This window comes from Rattus rattus, chromosome 2 (genome assembly GCF_011064425.1).
Source record: "Rattus rattus isolate New Zealand chromosome 2, Rrattus_CSIRO_v1, whole genome shotgun sequence".
Taxonomy (NCBI): Eukaryota; Metazoa; Chordata; class Mammalia; order Rodentia; family Muridae; genus Rattus; species Rattus rattus.
Window position 1 is genome coordinate 75,282,104 of NC_046155.1, and position 22,116 is coordinate 75,304,219.

General features: G+C 46.4%; 2 protein-coding genes across 2 annotated transcripts; both read left to right on the forward strand.

Moving 5' to 3' along the window:
• The first annotated feature begins 3,804 nt into the window (after window positions 1-3,804).
• On the forward strand, window positions 3,805-5,983 carry Nupr1 (nuclear protein 1, transcriptional regulator). Its single transcript, XM_032892656.1, has 3 exons — window positions 3,805-4,032; window positions 4,372-4,515; window positions 5,700-5,983. The coding sequence occupies exons 1-2, from the start codon at window positions 3,918-3,920 to the stop codon at window positions 4,500-4,502; spliced, it is 246 nt and encodes an 81-aa protein (XP_032748547.1). The 5' UTR covers window positions 3,805-3,917; the 3' UTR covers window positions 4,503-4,515; window positions 5,700-5,983.
• A 13,850-nt stretch (window positions 5,984-19,833) lies between these two features.
• Window positions 19,834-20,193, forward strand: LOC116893905 (60S ribosomal protein L36a-like). The gene has a single exon (XM_032895629.1). It carries the CDS (start codon window positions 19,836-19,838, stop codon window positions 20,154-20,156), a length of 321 nt encoding a protein of 106 aa, XP_032751520.1. The 5' UTR covers window positions 19,834-19,835; the 3' UTR covers window positions 20,157-20,193.
• The last annotated feature ends 1,923 nt before the right edge of the window (window positions 20,194-22,116 follow it).

A 22,116-nucleotide genomic window follows, 5' to 3' on the forward strand; every position in this document is an offset into this window, starting at 1 on the left:
TCTTCTTTTAACTTTTTGTCTTAGGACAGAGTCTCACCAGAGCTTCCCAGGCTAGACTTAAATTCATTCTGTAGCCCAGACAGGTTTGAATTTGCTTTGTCTCCTTAGTAACTGAAACTTCTCATTCTTGCCACCAGGGCCAGGCTTCATAATGTTATCCTCTCTGGAGTCCAATTAGCACAACAATGCTCTTATTTGAGGTTTACATTTTGTTTTACTCTGTCTGTCTGCCTGCCTGTTTGTCTGTCTATCTACCAACCATATGTGTGTGTGTGTGTGTGTGTGTGTGTGTGTGTGTGTATGTTTGTGTAGGACTGTGATATATACACTGCCTCTGTGGTCATCTATGTGTGTGTGAATATTTGTGTGTGTGCCTGTGTGTGTGTGTGTGTGTGTGTGTGCGCGTGCGCACTTGTATATGTATGTGTGTCTGAGTGTTTGTGCATTCGTTCCTATGAGTGTGCACCTGCATGTGTGCATGCCCCCCCCCGTGTGTGTGTGTGTGTGTGTGTGTGTGTGTGTGTGTGTGTGTGTGTGTGTTTGCAGAGGATGCTTGCTTCCCTTGAAACAGGGTCTATTACTGAACTTGAAGCTAGGCTGACAGCCAATAAGCAGTCCTGCTGTTTGCATCAGTAGTGTCCACGGGGGCGGGGTCAGAGGTGTGTACTCAGCATGCCTGGCTTTTTACCTGAGTGTGGGGATCTTAACGTAGCCCTTCCTGCTTATGCAGCGGGTGCTCTCACCCACAAGCCATCTCTCCCGCCCCTGTGGTGGGGCTTTAAAGCAAGTACTCGACACAGGGATCTGGAAAAGAGACGCTTGGTTTTGTTTTTGCTCAGGGAAGCAAGCAGCAAACAGAAACACAGCCTCTTAACAAGAGTGACCATGGTCCACCAGCAGGCCTGGGGGTCTGGTCCAATTCATGTGCTGAGACTTGAGTTAGATCAACTAAGAAGCAACTAGCGAGTCCACAGGCTGTGGATATGGGCAGAGGAATTGATATCTGGCCCGGGCTGGGAGGGTTTGGTTTTACTGGAATCCAGTTTTGTTTTGTTTTTAGCTGTGGAATGTTTTGTCTAATTCCCTGCCTGGATACAGCGACGCAGATAGAATTGGTGTGGGCACCCTCTGGGCTAACATGACTCACAGGGTTCGGATCCTTCCATCAAGAGTAGACAATTCCCCTTCCCTTAGAGCTCAGGGAGCTGTGTGGAAGAGGAGGTGTAAGAGTCAGAGAGTGTGGACACCACCAAGAAAGTAGTGTCTTCCAGACACAACAGGACTGATGCTCGTATGAACTCACAGATAGGCAGCATGCCCGCAGGCCCAGGCTCAAGCTGTGTGGGGTACTTTTGTAGACGCTTAGCCTCACATTGATTTGTTCCGATGTGTATTGTTCTTATTGGCCCTTTGTTTGTTTGCATATTATAGCTTCTGATTTTGTGGTTTTATGGATTTGTGTGTGTGTTGTTGTTAGGACTCAGCCTCTGGACAAATGACTAACTGAGGTGCCGAGTAACATGTCAAAGCAGATGCTGTCGGCCAGCCTCTCTCAGCTTTGCTAGCACCTGCTAGGGAGCAGGCCTGGCTGGTGTACCCCACACGCTACCCTAAACTCTCCAGCCCAAGGCTGGGCTTCCCTTCCCCCAATCTCTCTGATTCTTATATAACTTGGCCATACCAGTATCTTTGCCTTTTTTTTTTTTTTTTTTTTTTTTTTGGTTTTTTTTTGGAGCTGGGGACCAACCCAGGGCCTTGCGCTTCCTAGGTAAGTGCTCACCACTGAGCTAAACCCCAGCCCCATCTTTGCCTTTTTTATTGCCTCTTGTATACCTCTTGTATCTGGGTTCCCAGATACTCTTTTTAATCTCTTGGCCACTTGGTCCAAGGTTCTTCTCTCAGCCCTCTTCTCTCTCTTCTCTTCCTCCCTGTCTCTCCCTGTCTCTTCCACAAGGCCCTGTTCACTCTGGACTTTTACAGATATCTACAATTAAACCTTTTCCCCCATACCTAGGAGCAGTCATGCCCTCCATTTTTTTTCATTCCTATTGATGATGAGGAGGAAGAGGAAGAGGAGGAGGAGGAGAAGGAAGAGGAAGAAGAGGAGGAGGGGGAGGGGAGGAGGAAGGGGAGGGGGAGAAGAGTTTACTCATTTGTTTCCTAAACAGTAAAAAGTTGGGTGGGTGTGTGGTTGGGTGTGTGGGTGGGTGAGTGGGTGTGTGGGTGGGTCTGCAAGGAGTTGGGGAAGAGAAACCTTAATCAGATTACATTGTATGGAAACTTTCTTTTAAAAAAAATAAAGAACAGAAGAAAATTCCATTTCACATTTTCTTATTTGAACTTAAAATTCATACTAATTCCTATCAAATCCACACAAATAACACAAGGGAGGCCAGCATGGACTGAAAAAGTTTAATATTAATTCATACTTGAATTCATACTGACTGGGTGTGGTAATGCACACCTTTAAACCCAGCACTCAGCGGGTAGAGGCAAATTGATCTGAACTCAACACTAGACACAAACTCCACAAGAGAACCATCATAGGCTGTTCTGCAGAGCAAGTTCTAAGCCAGTCACAGCTCAAAGGTGAGACTCTGACTAAAACAAAGAGGGGGGGTCAAAGCACAAACACCTGTTTATTTCATTATGCCCTCCACAGCAATGTATTATTTAGAATGTAAAAGTCACACACAGTTATCGTGTGTGTGTGTGTGTGTGTGTGTGTGTGTGTGTGTGTTTGTGTGTGTGTGTGTGTGTGTGAATGGGCATGGGAGGGTCAGAGGACAATCTGGGGGAGATTTTTCTCTCCCATACTGTTGGGGTCCTGGAAACCGATGAACTCAGGTTGCCAGGCTTGGCGGCAAGTACTTTACCCATTGAGTCATCTTGCCAGCCCACAGTATTTTATTTTAAATCTCCCCCCGCCCTTTGGTCACAGCAAGAGCACTGTGTGGCTGTGTGGGGAACCATGGGAAATTGTGACTAATCCTTATACCATTCCCAGCTGCTGTGAAGGCTTTTCCAGGCCTCATGTCCCTGCAGCCTCTCACAATGGAGGTAGATGGGGTTATCCTCTGTTAAAGGGGAAAACTGAAGCAATTAGAGAGGAAAGTAACATGACCAAGGTCACACAGGAGACACTGGATCTGAGCTGATTTGTAATTCCAGCATTTAGTATGATGAGGCAGGAGAATTGCAAGTTCAAGGGCTAACCTGGGCTCCATAGCAGGGCTCTGTCAGAAAGCAGGGCAGAGGGAGGTGGATCAGGAATCAGAGTGTGGAATCCAGAGTATTTGCTGTCTCTACCAGATAGCTATCCTCCATCTTGGATGAGGAGGAAGTCCTGGGAACTCTATTGAAGTGAGGGGACTTTCCTTAAAAATAGAAGCCTTGGTTGTGACAGGAACTGCTGACTTAGCGAGAAGTGGATCAGTGTCTCTCCTCCCTCCCTTTTCAGTGGGTATGCTGCCACTAACTCCTGAGTCTGAATCAGACTACAATGTACAGTGTGTGTGTGTGTGTGTGTGTGTGTGTGTGTGTGTGTGTGTGTGTGTGTGTGTGTGTGTGTTCTGCGGCCCTCTGCTCTCCCTGGCCAACATCCCAAAGACTGTTTGTGCCCAGATCCTGTCTGCTTCCTCCTCCCCCAGAGGCAGGAGCTTTCCACGTGGAAAAACACAGCTGGGCTTGGGTGAGTCCTGTGAGGGAGGAGAAAGGGGAGGGTGCTCCTCTCTGCTCAGGACTGGTGTATATGGGCCCAGTTCTGGGAAAAGGCCAGATTGCATCAGACAGGGCTTGGAGGGCGGGAACCAGCCCCATGGTTTAAGGAGGAGACAGCGTTATAAGTAGGGGTGAGGGAACTGGGAGAGGGCAGACATTTGGAAAACAGGCAAGACTTTGGAGAAAGCAGACCAGGTATGATGGCCACCTTGCCACCAACAGCCCACACTTCCCAGCAACCTGTAAACATAGAGGACGAAGATGGGATCCTGGATGAGTATGACCAGTACAGCCTGGCCCAATCTTATGTCGGTAAGGTCTGCATGGCAGCTCCTTGGTCAGCTTCCCCTCTTCTCACCCCCAACCCCATCTTACCTAATCTATTAGCTAATCTATTCCTGACTCCCAAGCACCCCCTTTCTAGTCTCATCTACTGAGTTTGTCTTCTTAGCCCCAAGAACTCACAAGTGAGCGTCTCTCCTTCTAGACATGAGTAAACTGCTAGGGTAGAGTGCCTCAGACGTACAGGGTGACCATCACATTCTGGCCATCCTGCCCTACCCACCCCTAAGCTCCCAGCTATTTATTTGCCTGTCCCCTGAACCTCACACACCTCCTCTGCCCTGTTTCCTCTAACGCCTGCTCCACCAGTCAGTGGAGGTCGGAAAGGTCGTACCAAGAGAGAAGCTGCTGCCAACACCAACCGCCCCAGCCCTGGTGGGCATGAGAGGAAGCTGCTGACCAAGTTCCAGAACTCTGAAAGAAAAAAGGCCTGGCGCTGAGACAGAGCTGGAGGTGAGGAGTCAAGAGCCAGAGAGGCAGTGAGGGAGGCACTTGCAGCCAAGCAGGACAACCTGTGCTTGATTGATCTCTGGGACCCGCATAATGAAAGGGGGGAGAGAACCAACTGCAAGCTGTGTTCTTGAGGGGGCCCTGCAGATACCCAGGCAAGGAAGTGATAAGAATGAAAACCCCATTCAGATTGACCTCCATCAACTCGGATCAGATTTCAGGGTGTCTGATGCCAGGAGGGTTCATTGTCAGCATATTTAAAACACAGTTCGGGGTTGGGGATTAGCTCAGTGGTAGAGCGCTTGCCTAGCTAGGCCCCAGCTCCGGAAAAAAAAGAAAAAAGAAAAAAAAATAAAACACAGTTCAACTTGGGAAGAGGTTTCTAGGCAACAATCAGTCCATCGGTCCAATTCGGTCCAATTCCCGGAGCACAGTAAAGCTTAAGGTGTGACTACTTGGAAACTCATTTAAAAGTACATGTGACCATGAGGGTGGGTTCTGTAGAGCTGAAGGACCTAGAATCTAGTGTGGTCTCTGACCAATAGCATGGAGTTCAGCAGGTAGATGTGACATCTCTCCTAAGAGCGGGGAATGCTCTAGGGAGGGAAGAGTCTGGGATAATCAGTCTGGAGAATTCAAGTGAGGTCTGCGTCTATAGCAAAAGCTGGGGGGAAGTCAGATCCACACAGAGCAGAAAGGTCACTGAGTTGTTAACGAAAGTCCACTCTCAGATTTCTAGATGGAATGCAAGTATTTGACTTGCCTCCTCCACTGAGGAGACACTCTGTGTGATCGACATTTCTGGTTCTTAGTGTTTCTCTGTGAGTACAAGGACCTCTGTACCCTCGATGTCCTCCGACCTCCACAAAGTAGCACTTGCCCAGGAGAATACACATGTGCCCACATGCATGCAAACACATCAGCAAATCGGTAAATGAAAAAATAGTGCTGTCATCTACATCTAGAACAATGTGAGACCCATATTTGACTGAAGTTCCCTGGCAACCAAAGGGGAGAAAAGTTTCCCAGAGAGCCTTTCCAATGGAGGGGAAATTTGGTTTATGGAAAGGGAGACTGAGGCAGAGAGAGCCAAGTACTTCTCTAAAGTTATAGAAAATACGAGCAGGAAAGTGGGAATTCAAACTCTGATCTCTGTCCCTTTCATCATCTGCTTTCCCTCTCCACAGATGAGGCCAGACCACGGACACCACACTCAGCAATGGATACAGGACTTTGGAGAAATTAGGAGTTGTAAGCAGGACCTAGGCCTGCTTGATTCTTTCCCACCTAAGTGAGGCTCTGGAGAGGGAGCACCAAAAAAAGCCCTTTCGGACCCAGCTAAAGGGCAAGTTAGGAGCAAGAAGCAGAGGGTAGATGAGCAGAGCTAAGAAGGCACCCCCAAAAAAGAACAGTGGGAAAAACTGGATGCCCTTGGGTGGCAGTAACAATAAACTGTACAACAGTGACAGCATTTGTGTGTGTGTGTTGTGCTGTCTTTGTTGTGTTTGTGTGTGTTGTGTCTTGCTGTGTCCATGGTGTATCTCTCTTAGGAGACTATCTGGATGGGAGTTTTCTTACTGTGTAGCTTAGGGGGCTGTGACCAGTTGTCCAGTATTGTTGCCTTACCTAATGTATGCAGATGCTTTGAAGTGCCTGTTTCTATGGTCTCTTCTGGGGAAACTGCTGTTTCTTTGCAATACTGCCCCAGAGACAAACTGGCCAGTCCCTTCCACATTCTTGAGCACAATGAGGTCCTATTATGTAGAGCTGCTTTTTGAAGAGAATGTTTCTATTAATACTATTTGCAAAATGACAAAAAAAAACCCCAACAACCTGAGGTTTAAAATATGCAAAGGGGGGCTGGAGAGATGGCTCAGCGGTTAAGAGCACCCGACTACTCTTCCAGAGGTCCTGAGTTCAATTCCCAGCAACCACATGGTGGCTCACAACCATCTGTAAGGAGATCCGATGCCCTCTTCTGGTGTGTCTGAAGACAGCTACAGTGTACTTATGTATAATAAATGAATAAATCTAATTTTAAAATATGCAAAGGATTTGTTTTAAGCGACTGAGGGCTCAAATCCAAGCATGGAATAACAGGCTGGCTTCCAGGGCAGGGTGCTTGGTGAACTGGAGATAAAGTTCTCCTTAAGCAGGGTGGGTTGGTGAGTGTCAGGACCAGAATTCCAGGCGAACGTGGGGCAAATGAAAAGACGATTGGATACAAGTGTAGAGTTGCCTGAGGGCTGAGTTTGGGCTCCTGTAATTTCACTCAGACAAACAAGGTAGAATGTTCTTTCTTGCACACACAATAGCTCTGTGAGTAAACATCCCTAAGTTGCAGGTGCTAAGTCCATTTTATTGAGGCTGGTCTCAAACTCAAGTGGTCCTCCAGCCTCAACTTCCAGAGCGTTGGTTTCTAGGCATCCATACCACCACTCCCACTTACCATATTCATTTTTAAAAAAGAATTATTTATTCATTTTAGGTATATGGGTACATTGTAGCTGTCTTCAGACACACCAGAAGAGGGCATCAGATCCCATTGTAGATGGCTTGTAAGCCACTGTATGGTTGCTGGGAATTGAACTCTGGAAGAGCAGTCAGTGCTCTTAACCGCTGACCATCTCTCTAGCCCTACCCTATCCATTTTTAAGGATCCATTTGAAAATAGAAATACAGCACCTGCTTATGGTTCAGTCACATACTACAGCCAACTGGGAGAGGGCTAGGGAATGCCATTCTTGGCTGCCAGCCATTTGCTAACCCAAACTGAGGCAAACTGAGGCAAGGGCAGAGTCTTATTAGAGAAAGAAGATGGGGAATACTGTAAGAAATGGGCAGAAACATTACTCAGCACTCAGACTCAGCCAAAGTGGGAGGAAAGGGCCCTAGCTCCAGCCTCTGTCCCTGTCTCACACACCCAGTTGGTAGAGCTTGGAGGCCATTCACGTAGATAGGGCCAGAGGCTGAGGTACTTACTGAATCAATGACATCACAGCAGGCTGTGAGTCGGCTGGAACTCTTAGAGACATAGTCAGCCACTTTCTGTGCAGCTGGGAACATTAGAACAATTTCTGGTCTGGCTGGGTATGGTGGCTCACACCCATAGTCCCAGCATCCAGAAGATAGAGGTGGGCAGTGTTTTATGGGTTTGAGGTCAGCCTAGTTCATGTAGTTCCAGGCCAGCTGGACTCATAGCAACAAATGCCCTATCAAAAAGAGAGAGAGAGAGAGAGAGAGAGAGAGAGAGAGAGAGAGAGAGAGAGAGAGCAAGCTTGCTTCTTTCTGGTCCTATCTCAGTGCTCTCAGGAACACCTAGTTTCCTTAGTACCAGAGCAATAGGACTGGCTTTCTTGAAGGGTGTTAAATTCTACCTCAGGGCAACAGCTTTCTGTGGTCAGAAACTGACTACCGACCAGCCACCTGCTCTGGGAGCAGCTTCTGTTTTTCTGTCCAGGATGCCTGTGATGCCACCCAGCTTGCAAGGCTGAGTCTCTGATGTGCCTTCTCTCTGCCTTCCGTTGCTCTCTTCGCTGGGATGCCACACCAAACTAACAGACTCACAGATTTTTCTTCTGACAGGTAGTTTTCTGAAAATTGTCCTGGTGGTGATGGGGTGGACTTTTTTCATTTTTCTTTTCTTTTTTTTTTTTTTTAGATAGGATCTCACTAAGTAGCCTTGGCTGTTCTGGAATTACGTAGACCAGTAAGGCCTTGAATTCATGGAACTCTGCCTGCCTCTGCCTCTCTTGAGTGCTGATATTAAAAGTGTGAGCCCAAATCATTCATTGCTTTAACATCTGCTAGTTGCTTGTTTTTTTTCCAGGGCAGGGCTGAGGCACAGATGTTGTAAAGAGGGACACATGGTACTACTTTGGGCTTTAGAACCTAAAATAGCATTGGTAGCACCACCTCTGGGCAGCGTGCTTGCAGCAGTATGCATCTGGGCGTCGGCTTCAGAAACCATAGCAACAGTTCCCATGTGTTGGACTGCTGCCCTAGGACAGGTTTGTTCATTTGTTTGTTTGTAGCGTTTGTTTTCTGCAGGGCATCAAACGCAAGGCTACGTGCTAAGACGGCAGTCTGCCAGTGTCATCTGCCCCTGCCCTGCAACAGGATTTTACAGTTATGACTCCATTTAATCCTTATAGTAACCCAATGGGATGCACTACTAGTGCTCCCAATTTTCCAAACAGAAATCTAAGGCCCAGAGATTTGCAAGTTCATACTGCATTACATAGAGTAAGTTACATTGTGCGTCCGTGCTCATTTAGAGTCACGCAGCTTCAACCAACACCAGAAGACACACCGGAAGAGGGCATCAGATCCCATTACAGATGGTTGTGAGCCACTATATGGTTGCTGGGAATTGAACTCAGGACCTCTGGAAGAACAGTCAGTGCTCTTAACCGCTCACCATCTCTCCAGTCCTAACCTATCCATTTTTAAGGATCCATTTGAAAGCAGAACAAACAGCGCCTGCTCATGGTTCAGTCACATACTACACCCAACTGGAAGACAGAGGCTGGGGAATGCCACCCTTGGCCGCCAGCCATTTGCTAACCCAAGCTGAGCTAAGCCTCAACAAACACCACATGAAACTATGAGCTCAGGCTTCCAACTCTTGACCTTTTCCCTTCTGGTGGTATGTCTAAGAAACACGGGGTCCTTGCAATGGGCGACCCTAGATTGTAGGTCTTCTAAGGATGGTTTTGAGAGCAACCCCGCTTCTGTCAGAAAAATGAAGGTCAGGAAACACTCCGTCCCCAGCGTTCATGGTCAGTCCTAGCTGCTGGGCCCTTGAGCACCTGCTTCTTAGGAGATGAGATGAACACACCAGGGCTTACTCTTGACCTCTGGGTGACAGCCCTCTGCCTCACCTGTCTCTGGTGCAGCCTCTGTGCCAGGAACTGTTACAGCAATTCTTAGAACCTCGGATATCTCAGATCAGGAAGGACCCTGGGCAGAATGTCCCTCTTTTCTACCCCGTTTTCATCTAGTGCACATAATGTCTGATTCTCTCAGTTTCGGGGATTCCTTATTAGGACTAGAGAAATCTCTGACCTCTTTCCCTTCAGGGCCTTCCAGAAACTTAGGAGATTTCCATAGCTGAAAGGACTCCTAGCCTCTTGCAGAGAATGGAGAAACTTACTATTTTTTAACGCTTGTGGTTTTTCTATAACCAGTCCTTTCTCAAAAATTCAAGGCCTGGCTGGTCAAATGTGTGTGTGTGTGTGTGTGTGTGTGTGTGTGTGTGTGTGTGTGTATGTACATATCATACATTCATATAAATTTCAGGATGACTCAAAGTTAATTTTCAACTAATACTCCTTAAAGATAATGGTAGTAATAGTCATAGCCGTAGCAACTGCTATGCTGGGTGCCGTGGGGCTTCCCCAGAGTCATCTCTCACACAGCATTCCTTCCAGTTCTGTCCCATGGGGCATATTTGCTATATTGTGTTTACTTAGCATTGAAAAATCACCCCTTTACCTTTTTTACTCAAATGCATTTAAAAAAGAAACTATGTAGTCACCCTAACTAGGAAGCCACGGTGAAACCCATAAGCACAAGTTCACTCTGGCCAAGTATGGAGCTTACCACTATAAGCCTGGCTTTGGGGGGACTGAGGCAGGGGGACTGCTGTCTCAAAACACAAGACAAACAAAACTTACATACAAATTTAACTTCTTTTAAAAGTTCATCTAAGCCGGGCAGGATGGTTCATGACTTTAATCCCAAGCACTCAGGAGGCAGAGGCAGGCTGATCTCTAGGAGCTCAAGGGCAGCCTGGTCTACATCGTGAGTTCCAGGACAGTCAGGACTATATAGTGAGATCCTGTCTAAAAACAAGCTACAAAAACAAGGACGAAAAGTATATGTGCCATTCTACAATGACCAAGAGTCACAATTGTGCACACTAGGAAGACAGTGCAGTGTGGTACAGAACAAGAAACAGTATACTTAGTGTGGCCACAGATGGATGGCCTCCAACTTACAATAGTTCAACTTGTTCTTTTTTTTTTTTTTTATCTTTATTAACTTAGGTATTTCTTATCAACTTGTTCTTTTTGAGGCAAGGTCTCACTATAGAACCCTGGCTGGCATCCTCTTGCCTCTGGCTCCTGAATGCTGGGATTAAAGACACACCTGGCCTCCATTACGTTACAGTGGTGCAAAAGTCATTCACGGTCAACAGAGAGTGTGTTCTTGCTTTGAGACAGTCCCTTGGCATCCAGGCTACGAACTTGACATTTCTTTGAGCATGACCCTGAACTTCTTTAAGTATTAATGTGGGGTTGGGGACTTAGCTCAGTGGTAGAGCACTTGCCTAGCAAGCACAAGGCCCTGGGTTCGGTCCCCAGCTCCAAAAAAAAAAAAAAAGTATTAATGTTGAGGGGAGACCTAGGTGCCACAGTGTGTGTGTGTGTGTGTGTGTGTGTGTGTGTGTGTGTGTGTGTGTGTGTGATCAGAGGACAGTTTTCTGGGATTAGTTCTCTCCTTCCCTCTTTACGATCCTTCTGAAACCAAGTAGGGTTGTCAAGATCGGCTGGCAAGTGCCTTTCATCCTCTAAGTTGTCTTGCTGCGCCCAACTTTGGGCTTCTGAACCTCCGGCCTCCAGCGTTTGAGTGCTGGCGTTACAAGTGAACGCTGCTGGCCCAGAATGAGAGCACACACCCTTAATCCTACCATGTGGGAGGCAGAGGCAGGTGGCTCTCGGTGAGTTCAGCCTGATCCAAAGAGCGAGTTCTAGGACAACCTGGGCTAAATAGAAAGATCCTGTCTCTTCCACTCACCCCAAAAAAGCACATCACTGCTCTGCATTTTTTTTAGGTGACGGGATCAATCCCAGGGCTTCATGCGTGCTAAGCAAGCGCTCGACCAACAGAGCCATAGCTCCGAGTCAGCATTTTAACTTTAAAAATAATCACACTAATCTATTATTTACTGTGAGTGAGTATGGTGGTGTATGGTACACGTGTGAAAGTCAGGACAACTCTCCGAAGTCAGTTCTTGCCTTCCACTGTGTAGGTCCTGGGGTTTGAACTCAGAACATCAGGCTTAGCGACAAGCACCTTTACCTGCTGAACCATTTTGCTGCCTCTCCCTATTTTTAAAATTACATTTATTTACTTATTTAATGTGTTGGGGAGGCTATGCACGCTACAGTATGCATATGCAAATCAGAGGGCAACCCGTGGGAGTCAGGACTCGACTTGGTTCAGCGCCTTCGACTTGGTAACAAGTGCCTTTTGTTAGAGCTACCTCACTGGCCTTATTTTATTATATATTTAAAAACATTTGCTTTTATTCTCATGTGTATGGGTGTTTTGCCTACATGTATGTCCGAGCAGCATGTGTATTCGGTGTCCATCGAGGCCAGAAGAGGGTGTTGGATCGCCTGGAACTGGAACTATAGATGCTCGTGAGATGCCATGTGGGCGCTGGGGGTTGAAGCAGCATCTTCTAGAAGAGCAGCAAGTCCTTAACCACTGAGCCATCTCTCCAGCCCTTTTCAAAATACCAATGAGTTAATTATTTAAACATTTAGAAGGCCCTAGTTTGCTCCTGTTCTTGTTAGGAACACTATGACCAAGACGAACATAGGGAGGGTTTGTTTCGTCTTGGTCACTTAGCAGGTCACAGTCCATCACTGAGGGAAGTCAGCACAAGAATCAAGCAGGAAAGTCAGGAATCAGGGGCTGAAGAGATGGCTCGGTGGTTAAGAGCACTGACTGCTCTTCCAGAGGTCCTGAGTTCAATTCCCAGCAACCACATGGTGGCTCACAACCATCTGTAATGAGATCTGATGCCCTCTTCTGGTGTGTCTGAAGACAGCTACAGTGTACTCATACATAAAATAAATAAATAAATTAAAAAAAGAATTATTTGGGGTTGGGGATTTAGCTCAGCGGTAGAGCACTTGCCTAGCAAGCGCAAGGCCCTGGGTTCGGTCCTCAGCTCCGAAAAAAAAAAAAAAAAAAAAAAAAAAAAAAAAAAAGCTGGAAAGTCAGGAATCATGGAGGGCCGCTGCTTACTTCCTGCTCCCTGTGACTTATGTCCGGCCAGATTTCTTTCTTCTCTGTTTAAACGCTGAGTGTGTGAGTATGGCAGCGCACAGAGGGCAGGCGCCAAGTCGGATCCCCCAGGAGGTGGAGTTAAAAGTGACTGTGAGCTGGGTGCTGGAACTCACACTGGCGTCCTCTGCAAGAGTCACATGTACTCTCAGCCGCTAAGCACAGGTCCCTCAGCCCCTCAGTCAGCTTATGCAGCCTGGCCTCACCAGTGGAGGGAGGGATGCACTTACAGAGAGCTGGCCCTCCCACATCAGTTAGCAATCAAGAAAACGACAGATATGTACACAGGCCAGTCTGAGCCAGACAAGTCCTTAGCTGAGGCTCACTCTTCCCAGGTGACTAGTTTATGTCAAGTTGACAATAAAACCAACCAGTAGTGCACAGGTTTTACAGTGTAGCCAGGCTGGCCAGGAATTCATGATTCCCCTGATCCAAGCTCCCCTGTGCTAATGTTGCAGGTGTGTGATAATGTCCCCCAACTTTTTTATTTCCTGCTTATTTTTTTTCAGCGTACAGTGGGATCATCAAAGCATGAACCCATCATAAACTGGGGGGCACCTGAACCTACTAGGTGAAGTGTCGGGTGCTCCAGCTGCCTCCTGCTGTTCTCTAGATTGACAGACAGCTTTTACCCCAATTTCATGCCAAAAGTCTACACTTCTCTGGGGACACCTACAGCAGGTCCTGTGATTTATCCCGATACTGTTATGAATTTAGTGCAGACGTCACAGTAAAGGCCAAGCCTGCTGTCACCACAGAAGCCAAGCCAAAGCCTAAGGCCTTCCTCACTTCTAACCCACTGAGACAGGTCAGGGACTGCCACGAGGGCACAAAGGCAAACTGGCTCTGGGCCCTGTGCAATGGACGCATGGTGTGTGACTGCATTCCCCTTGCCCTCTCTAACAGCTTCGCCATAAGACATTATTTAGGCCATCAGGGCAGAGTGCTTACAGAGTAGAGAAGACCCTTGTGATTGATATACCCAAGCTAACATTAGAGGTGGCTGCACAAATGACAAAGGCAGAGAAGGATTGCTATTGAGGGGAAAACTTTGACCCATAAAATATCCTTGTTAAACCCCCAAAACCAACTTATATTTCAGGCAATCTGCCAGAGCAAAACCCACAAAGCCTCTCTCTCTCTCTCTCTCTCTCTCTCTCTCTCTCTCTCTCTCTCTCTCTCTGTGTGTGTGTGTGTGTGTGTGTGTGTGTGTGTGTGTGTGTGTGTGTGCTTATGTGCTTGTGTGAGTGCATGTATGTATTAGTGCTGGGAATTGAAGCCAGGACCTTGACACATGTTATAGCTTATACCACTGAGCTATACTCTCAACCCTTGTTTCCTCTTAATGGACCTAAAAATTGCTAGGTTTGGAGGTAACAACTAGGCAATACGTTGCTGACTCCCATTAGCTGTGACATCTCTGACCTGTGGCCTATGAAGACAGTTGCCGAGGTTCCTTTGCAGAAACTTAAAGGATGCTTTTGCTGGTAGCATCAGAATCACTTGAGCCTACAGGTGGACCACAAGCATGAGATGAGAAGCTTGGCAACTCTCTTCTCCTGTTGTTCCTGCCCCTTTTGCTTCCTCACAGTTTGAACTAAATTCTACTCTGCTTTGCAGAGAGACATGTTGCTTATGGGAGAAGTGTTTAGTCTAAGACGATTAGAGAACTTGGCCTATTTCTCATTGAATCATTTCTTCTTTCCCATCCTGGGGCTTTCTCTGCATCACAGCAGCTAAAGACTGTACAGTCTCTCAGCCTTACCCTTGGGCTGAAACCAACCCTGAGGACAAAACATTTATGGAAGAGGATGACATCAAGCCAGGTATGGGGTCCTGTGATCTCATCCCTGGTAAAGTAGAGACCGGAGGATATGAAACTCAAAGCCAGTCTTGGTTATAAAGTAAAGTCAGGCCAGTCTGAGTTGTGTGAGATGGGAGAGGGCGGAGGAGCCAATGCTGGCCACAGTGGTACATGCCTGTAATCTCAACAATTAGGAGGCAATGGCAGAAAGATTGCAATATGTTTAAGGCAAGCCAGACGAGGCAGGGTAACTACATCAAGAATCAAGGCCAGAAGCTGAGATGTAGCTCAATTGGCAGAGTGTTTACCTGGTATTCTCAAGACCTTGTACTCTATTCCCTGTGTCTCATAAACCAGAGATGTAGACCAGAGAGTCAGGAGTTCAGGATCATCTAACTACAGTGAGTTCAAGGCCAGCCTGGAAAACATGAAACCCTGTCTTAATAATAATAATAATAATAATAATAATAATAATAATAATAATAATAATAATAATAATAATGACATCAATAACAGAAGAAGCGCTCAGTTTCTGGGGTTAAGCTACTGCTTCCAGGTCAGGATGATCATGCAAAGCAAGGAAAAGCACCTTTACTTTAAAAATTGTGCCCCTGATCAGTGCTTTAGTTCAGTCTAGAAAACCAAAGTCTGTTGTCTTTGCTAAGTGAGCAGCTTGTTGACCTCTTTGGCCTATACCAGCTCCCTTTCCCTCCAGAGCTGAAGTCCCTTCAGGAAGCTTTGTCACCCACTATATAAAATACAGCATGCCCTCAGTTTTTAGGACCCACGTCATCACAGCCTGCCTCCTGGTAGCAAGTCCAGCTGTACATCCAGGCTTCCCAGAAGCCTCTTCTAGGGCTCAATCCTTTGCTGAAAGGGTTCACAAAACTCAGGGACACCTCTGCTTCTGAGGAGTGGTTTAAGCAAAGATGAGCACTCGGAAACAGCCAGAGCACAGGGAAGGTAAGGAAGCGAAGCTCTCTCATCTGTCCCCTTCCCAGGCTCTCCACAGGTTCTTCGCATCTATTTTTCTGCTTCTATTATCAGTTCTACCTCAGAGATCACAGCTCCTTTGCCTTTGAAGATTAACTCACCTCCCTTCCCCTCACTGGAGGTTGACGGGGAGGTGAGAGCTAAGAGTTCAACCTTCCAGTGTAAGGGTCCATGATTTGCTGAAGAATGACACCCCAGACTCAAATAGTAGGTAAACGCAAAGAGTGTTTTATTCTGCAGAAGTCCAGCATGCTGGGGTCTCCCCATTACCATGATAGAGAGACCCTGAAGTGAGCTCTCAGGCCCAACTTAAAGCACCTTAGGGGATTGCCGGGGTAGGTGGGCTTCTCTATCTCTAGGCATTCCAGAACCATTCCAGGGCGTGGTGGCTGGAAACTGTAGTTGAGGAATCCTGGGGTACATGGGCTTTGTCTTACTCTATCTCTAAGGTCATTCCATTTCTGGGGCATGGGTGTTGTGGTAAATATTTAAAAAGAATCCACCAATCTGCGCTATAACTGACCCAGACGGGCTATATGGTGTCTGCAGGGCATTTTCATCTCAGTCAGCAAAGCATCTTACCCACTGCACTCCCAATCACCACGCTACGTCACCCCCAGCTATTGTCTGTCCCGGAAGTCTCCTCGTCCCCATTGCTAGCTATATGCCATGGCCACCCTCTCCTGATTGGCTCTCTGCCTCGAACTCTGCTCACATTCCCAGCAATCATCCCCTGTGGTTATTGTCACAATTCCCACAAGTCTGACAAAATCAAAACTCTATAAACTTGGAATCAGATTTATATCTTAAATTCTCAATCCACAAAATGTCCACATAATAAATTCACAATCAATTGATAGTGATATAAACTGTCCACCTAGAGAAGACAAATTGTCCTATAAAAATCTATCCCTTAAGGAATATTCATAACTGCCTGTGGCTGTTTAAGGCCATACGGATCTGGGTCGTCTTTCTCTGCCTCCATCTTGGTTCTTCTCCTTTTCTTTTCTTCTCTCCCATCTTCAAAAACTCTGTCCTCGCTTTACTTTTTCACTGCCCAATCACAGGCCTTGCCTTATCTTGTGCCTGCCCTCACCTGCATAGAGACAACAATCTACACATGGGGGCTGGCTGGAAACTGTTGACCCATTGTCCTGTCTCAGGCCAGATGGTAAGGGCAATTTCTCACTAGCTGCCTGGGTTTTAGGCCTAGTCTCTTTAACTGCCAATTTGAAACCTGTCATGAAATCAGCCTAGCCTTCTCACTAGGTCAGGATGGGTTCCTCTGGTGGCCAGCCCCATTTTCCAGAAGGTAGGTTAAATGCAACTATGACTAAAAAAGTTAGGAAAAGAATACTAGCCTCTGTTCTTACTGCTGGAGAGAAAACTCAAGGGTTTCAGGGGCTCTGTGCCTGGACCTTGGGAAAGAAGGCATGATTGCTTAGGTTGAAGAGATTTGAAGGAGTTACAGGAAAACAATTATACTTTATTTACTCTGGCTGAAGGTTGCTAGGCAGGCAGCCATTAGTCGGCCTTCAGCAAGCACCCAGGCACATCTACAAACTGCACACAGGCAGATACAACTACAGACAAATAAATACGCACAGGCAGACAGTTGACATTGGAGGAGATGGACTATAGGTGTACTTTTTGACGACTTTATTGGGTTCTTTTGCCTACCATCTTTCTCCACCCACCCTTATTCTACCCTAATCCCTTCCAATCCCCCAACACTAGGAAGAAGAAAGAGAAGATTAGATGGGAAAGAGGGCATAGACTTCTTTGAATTATTTCCTTCTGATTAAAGGCATCAAGTCCCTTGGGGCAAGTTCAATCTTCGTCCTTAGGATATCTCCAAGCAGCAAATGCAACAGCAGGAGTCAGCAGAGGCAGGGACTGACAGCAGTGGGAGCAGGAGCAGCAGCCGCCTCCACAACCATCTGAGGGCTCGCACATTTATACCCTCTTAAGCGTTGCCAGAATTCCAAATGTAAACTATCTGCTGCTGACAAAAATTATGCCCCTCCTAGAGCACGAGACAAATCATAGCGACTGTCTTAGGGTTTTCTTACTGTGAAGAGACACCATGACCAAGGCAACTCTTATAAAGTGAAACATTTAATTGGGGCAGCTTACAGTTTCAGAAGTTCACACCATTATCATCATGGTGGGAAGCATGGCAGCTTGCAGGCAGATGTGGTACTGGAAGAGCTAAGAGTTCCACATCTTGATCCTGGCAGCCAGGAGGAGGCTCTCTTCTGTATTGGGCAGAGTTTGAGCACTAGGAACCCTCAAAGCCTGCCTACATGGTGACTCACTTGCTCCAACAAGGCTACACATATTCCAACAAGGCCACACCTCCTATATATTCAAACCACCACTGAGGCTGTGGACATTCTGAAGCAGCCCCATATCCCACACCTCACTACAATGGACTCCTCCTACCTCACGGCCATATTTATACAAAAGCACATTTAAAAAAAAGACTTCAGTGAAATGATTCCTAATGATACCCTGCTATATTCATAAACTGAGCCTAGCTTCATCAGAGAGGCTTCATCCAGCAATTGATGGGAACAAACACAGATACTCATAGCCAAACATTAGGTAGAATTCATGGAATCCTGTGGAAGACGGAGAGGAAGGATGGTAGGAGCCAGAGCAATCAAGGACATCATAAGAAAACGGCCCACAGAATCAACTAACCAGGGCTCACAGAATCAACTAACCAGGGCCCACAGAATCAACTAACCAGGGCTCACAGAGGCCCACAGAATCAACTAACCAGGGCTCACAGAGGCTCACAGAATCAACTAACCAGGGCTCACAGAGGCCCACAGAATCAACTAACCAGGGCTCACAGAGGCTTACAACAACCAACAATCTGAATTTCAGATCCAGAAGATCTGACAACCTCTTCTGGACTGTTCAGGTCTCTGCACGTCAAATGCACACACAACTAGGAACATAGCTTAGTGGTAGGGCACTCGCTTTGCAAGCATGAAGCCCTAGATTCAATCTTCAGGAATATAAAGAAAAGTTCATTATGAATTACCCACCTAGGTGAAGTGAACCATACCTATTATCCTAGCCCTTGGGAGAGAAGGAGGATTAGTACTCCAGGGTCAGCCCTGGCTATAAGAGACTGTTTTAAAAACTAAGAATGGATGAGGGGCTCCTGAGACCCCACCCTTCCCTGAGACTATATAGGCAATCAGCGGCTGATGTGGGAAGGACATTCTCTTCAGTGGTGTAGCCACTGGCATAAGATGCCCATGTTTGGGGTTGGGGATTTAGCTCAGTGGTAGAGCGCTTGCCTAGGGAAGCGCAAGGCCCTGGGTTGGTCCCCAGCTCCGAAAAAAAAAAAGAACCAAAAAAAAAAAAAAAAAAAAAAAAAAAAAGATGCCCATGTTTCTGTAAGCAGCACACAGAAAAAAGACACGAAAGCAGAGAGCCCACTATTTGGGAAACAGAGGAGATCAGTGGGTGTAGGAAAGGGACAAGAGATGGTAGTGAGGGTGTTATGGTGGGGGAAGTGGGTGCTAGAGGGGAAAACAAAACAGGAAACAGCTTCGTAGGCTGAGGTGTGCTCATGTGTGTGACTGTTTGCTCATCTCTTCTGGAACCTCCTTTCTTCCATCGTCCTCCTCATTCCAGCCATGACTAACTGGTAGGCCCTTATGCAGAGCCAAAGAGTTAGCGAGGAGAGAGTTAAGTCCCAGATCCAGTGGTGACTAAAACCAGGCACGCCCTACTACCGTCTTAGAGTGTGCCATTACCACTCTTCCTTCCCATCCCTCGTCAGGGTGCAGAGAAAAAGTGTCTCTGGGTATAGAAGACACAAACCGTGAAGAAATCATTGTGCGACATTAGGATTATGCTAGATCAGAACTGCAAAAGCTAAAACAAGACTTTCCACAGAAAGGAACGACTGAAGTAAACTAGCTGCCCAAAATCTAGGACGGAAGAGAACAAACTATAATAATAATTAGAGATGAAGCCCTACAATTAACTGTACACCGCCCTTCACTCTGAGCTGTAGCCATGACTTGAGCCAGCCTACCTCTTTCCTTGAATCCATGCTAGATGCTCTTGCAGCTATTCTCTCTCTCTCTCTCTCTCTCTCTCTCTCTCTCTCTGTTAGATGCAAACACTATAGGTTATCAAATTAAACAGGAAATTCTTAAGCAAAACATTAAAACTTTTAAAATTTAGCTTGCAGTCTTATATCTGGCATATGAAATAGGAAGCAGACAAGCACCATGGTGGGCAAGCTGTTCCAGAAAGAACACAGTAACGATTTACCTTCACTGGGGGCAGAAAGACAATATGCCTTCCAGGGACTACCACAAGGATATAAAAATAGCCCAGACATTGCCCATTATCAGAGCAACTTTTAGAAATCAAAATGCACTCTTTCTGAGCTGACAGCGCTCCTGCAAACATGGCGAACGTTCCTAAGACCCGCCGGACATTCTGCAAGAAATGCGGGAAGCACCAACCCCACGAGGTGACGCAGTACAGGAAGGGCAAGGATTCTTTGTCTGCCCAGGGAAAGCGGCGTTATGACAGGAAACAGAGTGGCTACGGCGGGCAGACTAAGCCCATTTTCTGCAAAAAGGCTAAAACTACAAAGAAGATTGCGCTGAGACTGGAGTGCGTTGAGCCCAACTGCAGATCTAAGAGGATGCTGGCTATTAAGAGATGCAAGCATTTTGAACTGGGAGGTGACAAGAAGAGAAAGGGCCAAGTGATCCAGTTCTAAGCTGATTTTGTTATGAAGACAATAAAATCTTGACCTTCAAAAAAAAAAAAAAAAAAAGAAATCAAAATGCAGAGTGAAGCCCGATCCTGTGGGGGTCCTTGCATTACAGCTGACAGGGAAACAATCCCCGTGACATAGAAGAAAAACTCAGTTCAGCCCAACTTGGTGCCGGGTCAGACTTCTAGAGTCTAAGAGCATGAGGTTTATTGTAAGCATATTTAAACACAGTACGGGTTGGGGATTTAGCTCAGGGGTAGAGCGCTTGCCTAGCAAGCGCAAGGCCCTGGGTTCGGTCCCCAGCTCCGGAAAAAAAAAAAAAAACAAAACACAGTACAATTTGGGAAGATGTTTCCTGGTGTAATACAATCTCTGGTGCACAAGGAGTCACAATTACATTGAAGGTCATGTGGCCTTGAAGAGAGGTTCTATAGCTTAAGGGCCTACGGTTGGGTGTGGTCTCTGATCAAGATATGGTAGAGGTCAACAGGCTATAAAGTACACGTGACATCCCCTCAAAGGTTGGGTTCTATTGACTGAGAAACAAAGCTGACGGTGGAGGCCAAGGGAGGGAGGGAGGGAAAGTCTGGGATAGACTGGGATAGGTCTGGGAGATTAAGGTGAGGTCTGTCTCCACAGAAAGCAAAAGTCAACAACAACAGGCACTCCCAGCTTTCTGGGTGGAAAACAGGTATTTATCTACTCCATTGAAGAGACAACCCAGCATGATTTAACTTCCCTGGTTTCTCCAGTGTTTACCTGTGAGCTCTTGTGCCTACTTCGCAGTCCTGCATGGATGGTATAATTATTTATAGTAATGATTAAAAAAACCATGAAGAAGATCAGGAACATCTATTTAGAGAACTTAGATCTAGGGAATGGACTACCAATGAATCTAAAACCAAAGGTTCATCTAAAGAGGCAAAATTCTTAGGGAGAGAATGGCCTTTTGAGGGAAGGAAAGTGACAAATGCCATTCTAAACAAATTGCAGACAGTAAAAGCGCCAAAGAATAAAACAAAGGCATAGAGACATATAGGTTTACTTGGGTATTAGAGGTAGCATTTATCTTTAATATGCCAACCTATCTATCTATTATAAGGTCACCCGAAAGACATGGAACTCTGAACGGGGCACTACCCAGCGAGAGACATTTGACATTATTTTAGGATACAAAACAGACTATAAGACAGTTGTGCACCTAGACTCCAACGTTACCTTGCACCCATAGACATAATTTATATTATGAGATATGATAATTTGATACTGTGGCAAAACAGTGAAATATGAAACCTATTTGATTTTGGTGTAAAACATTCCCATATTCTGAGAATAAATACTTAAATTTTGAGAGACATATTTCGACCTTTTTTGAGGCATTAGAAAATCTTAACTCCAGAGGCTGGAGAGATGGCTCAACAGTTAAGAGCACTGGCTGCTCTTCAAAAGACCTGGGTTCAAATCCAGCACTCATATGACAGCTTACGCCTGTCTGTAACTCCAGTTCTAGGGCTCTGATACCCTTACACAGACAAACATGCAGGCAAAACACCAATGAACACAAAATAAAAATAAATTTTTTAAAAAAGATTAAAAATTTTTTTCAGGGGTTAGGGATTTAGCTCAGTGGTAGAGCACTTGCCTAGCAAGCGCAAGGCCCTGGGTTCAGTCCCCAGCTCCAAAAAAAAAGAAAAAAAATTTTTTTTCAACTCATGCCCAAGTGCCACCAAGAAAATATGAGACGGAGAGATGGGAAAGGGGGAGTGCTGTGTGGAGAGATGGGAAAGGGGGAGTGCTGTGTGGAGAGATGGGAAAGGGGGAGTGCTGTGTGGAGAGATGGGAAAGGGGGAGTGCTGTGTGGAGAGATGGGAGAAAGTGAAGCGCAGTAGTTTGTATGCTGTGGAGAGAGGTGGAACTGGAGACATGATAGAGCTGAGGAATAGACAGATACAGACCTGGGCTG

Coding starts and splice junctions, on each gene's coding strand:
- LOC116893905 (XM_032895629.1), top strand. CDS start 19,836: ATGGCGAACGTTCCTAAGACCCGCCGGACATTCTGCAAGAAATGCGGG.
- Nupr1 (XM_032892656.1), top strand. CDS start 3,918: ATGATGGCCACCTTGCCACCAACAGCCCACACTTCCCAGCAACCTGTA. Junction 4,033..4,371: donor CCTGGCCCAATCTTATGTCG/GTAAGGTCTGCA, acceptor CTGCTCCACCAG/TCAGTGGAGGTCGGAAAGGT.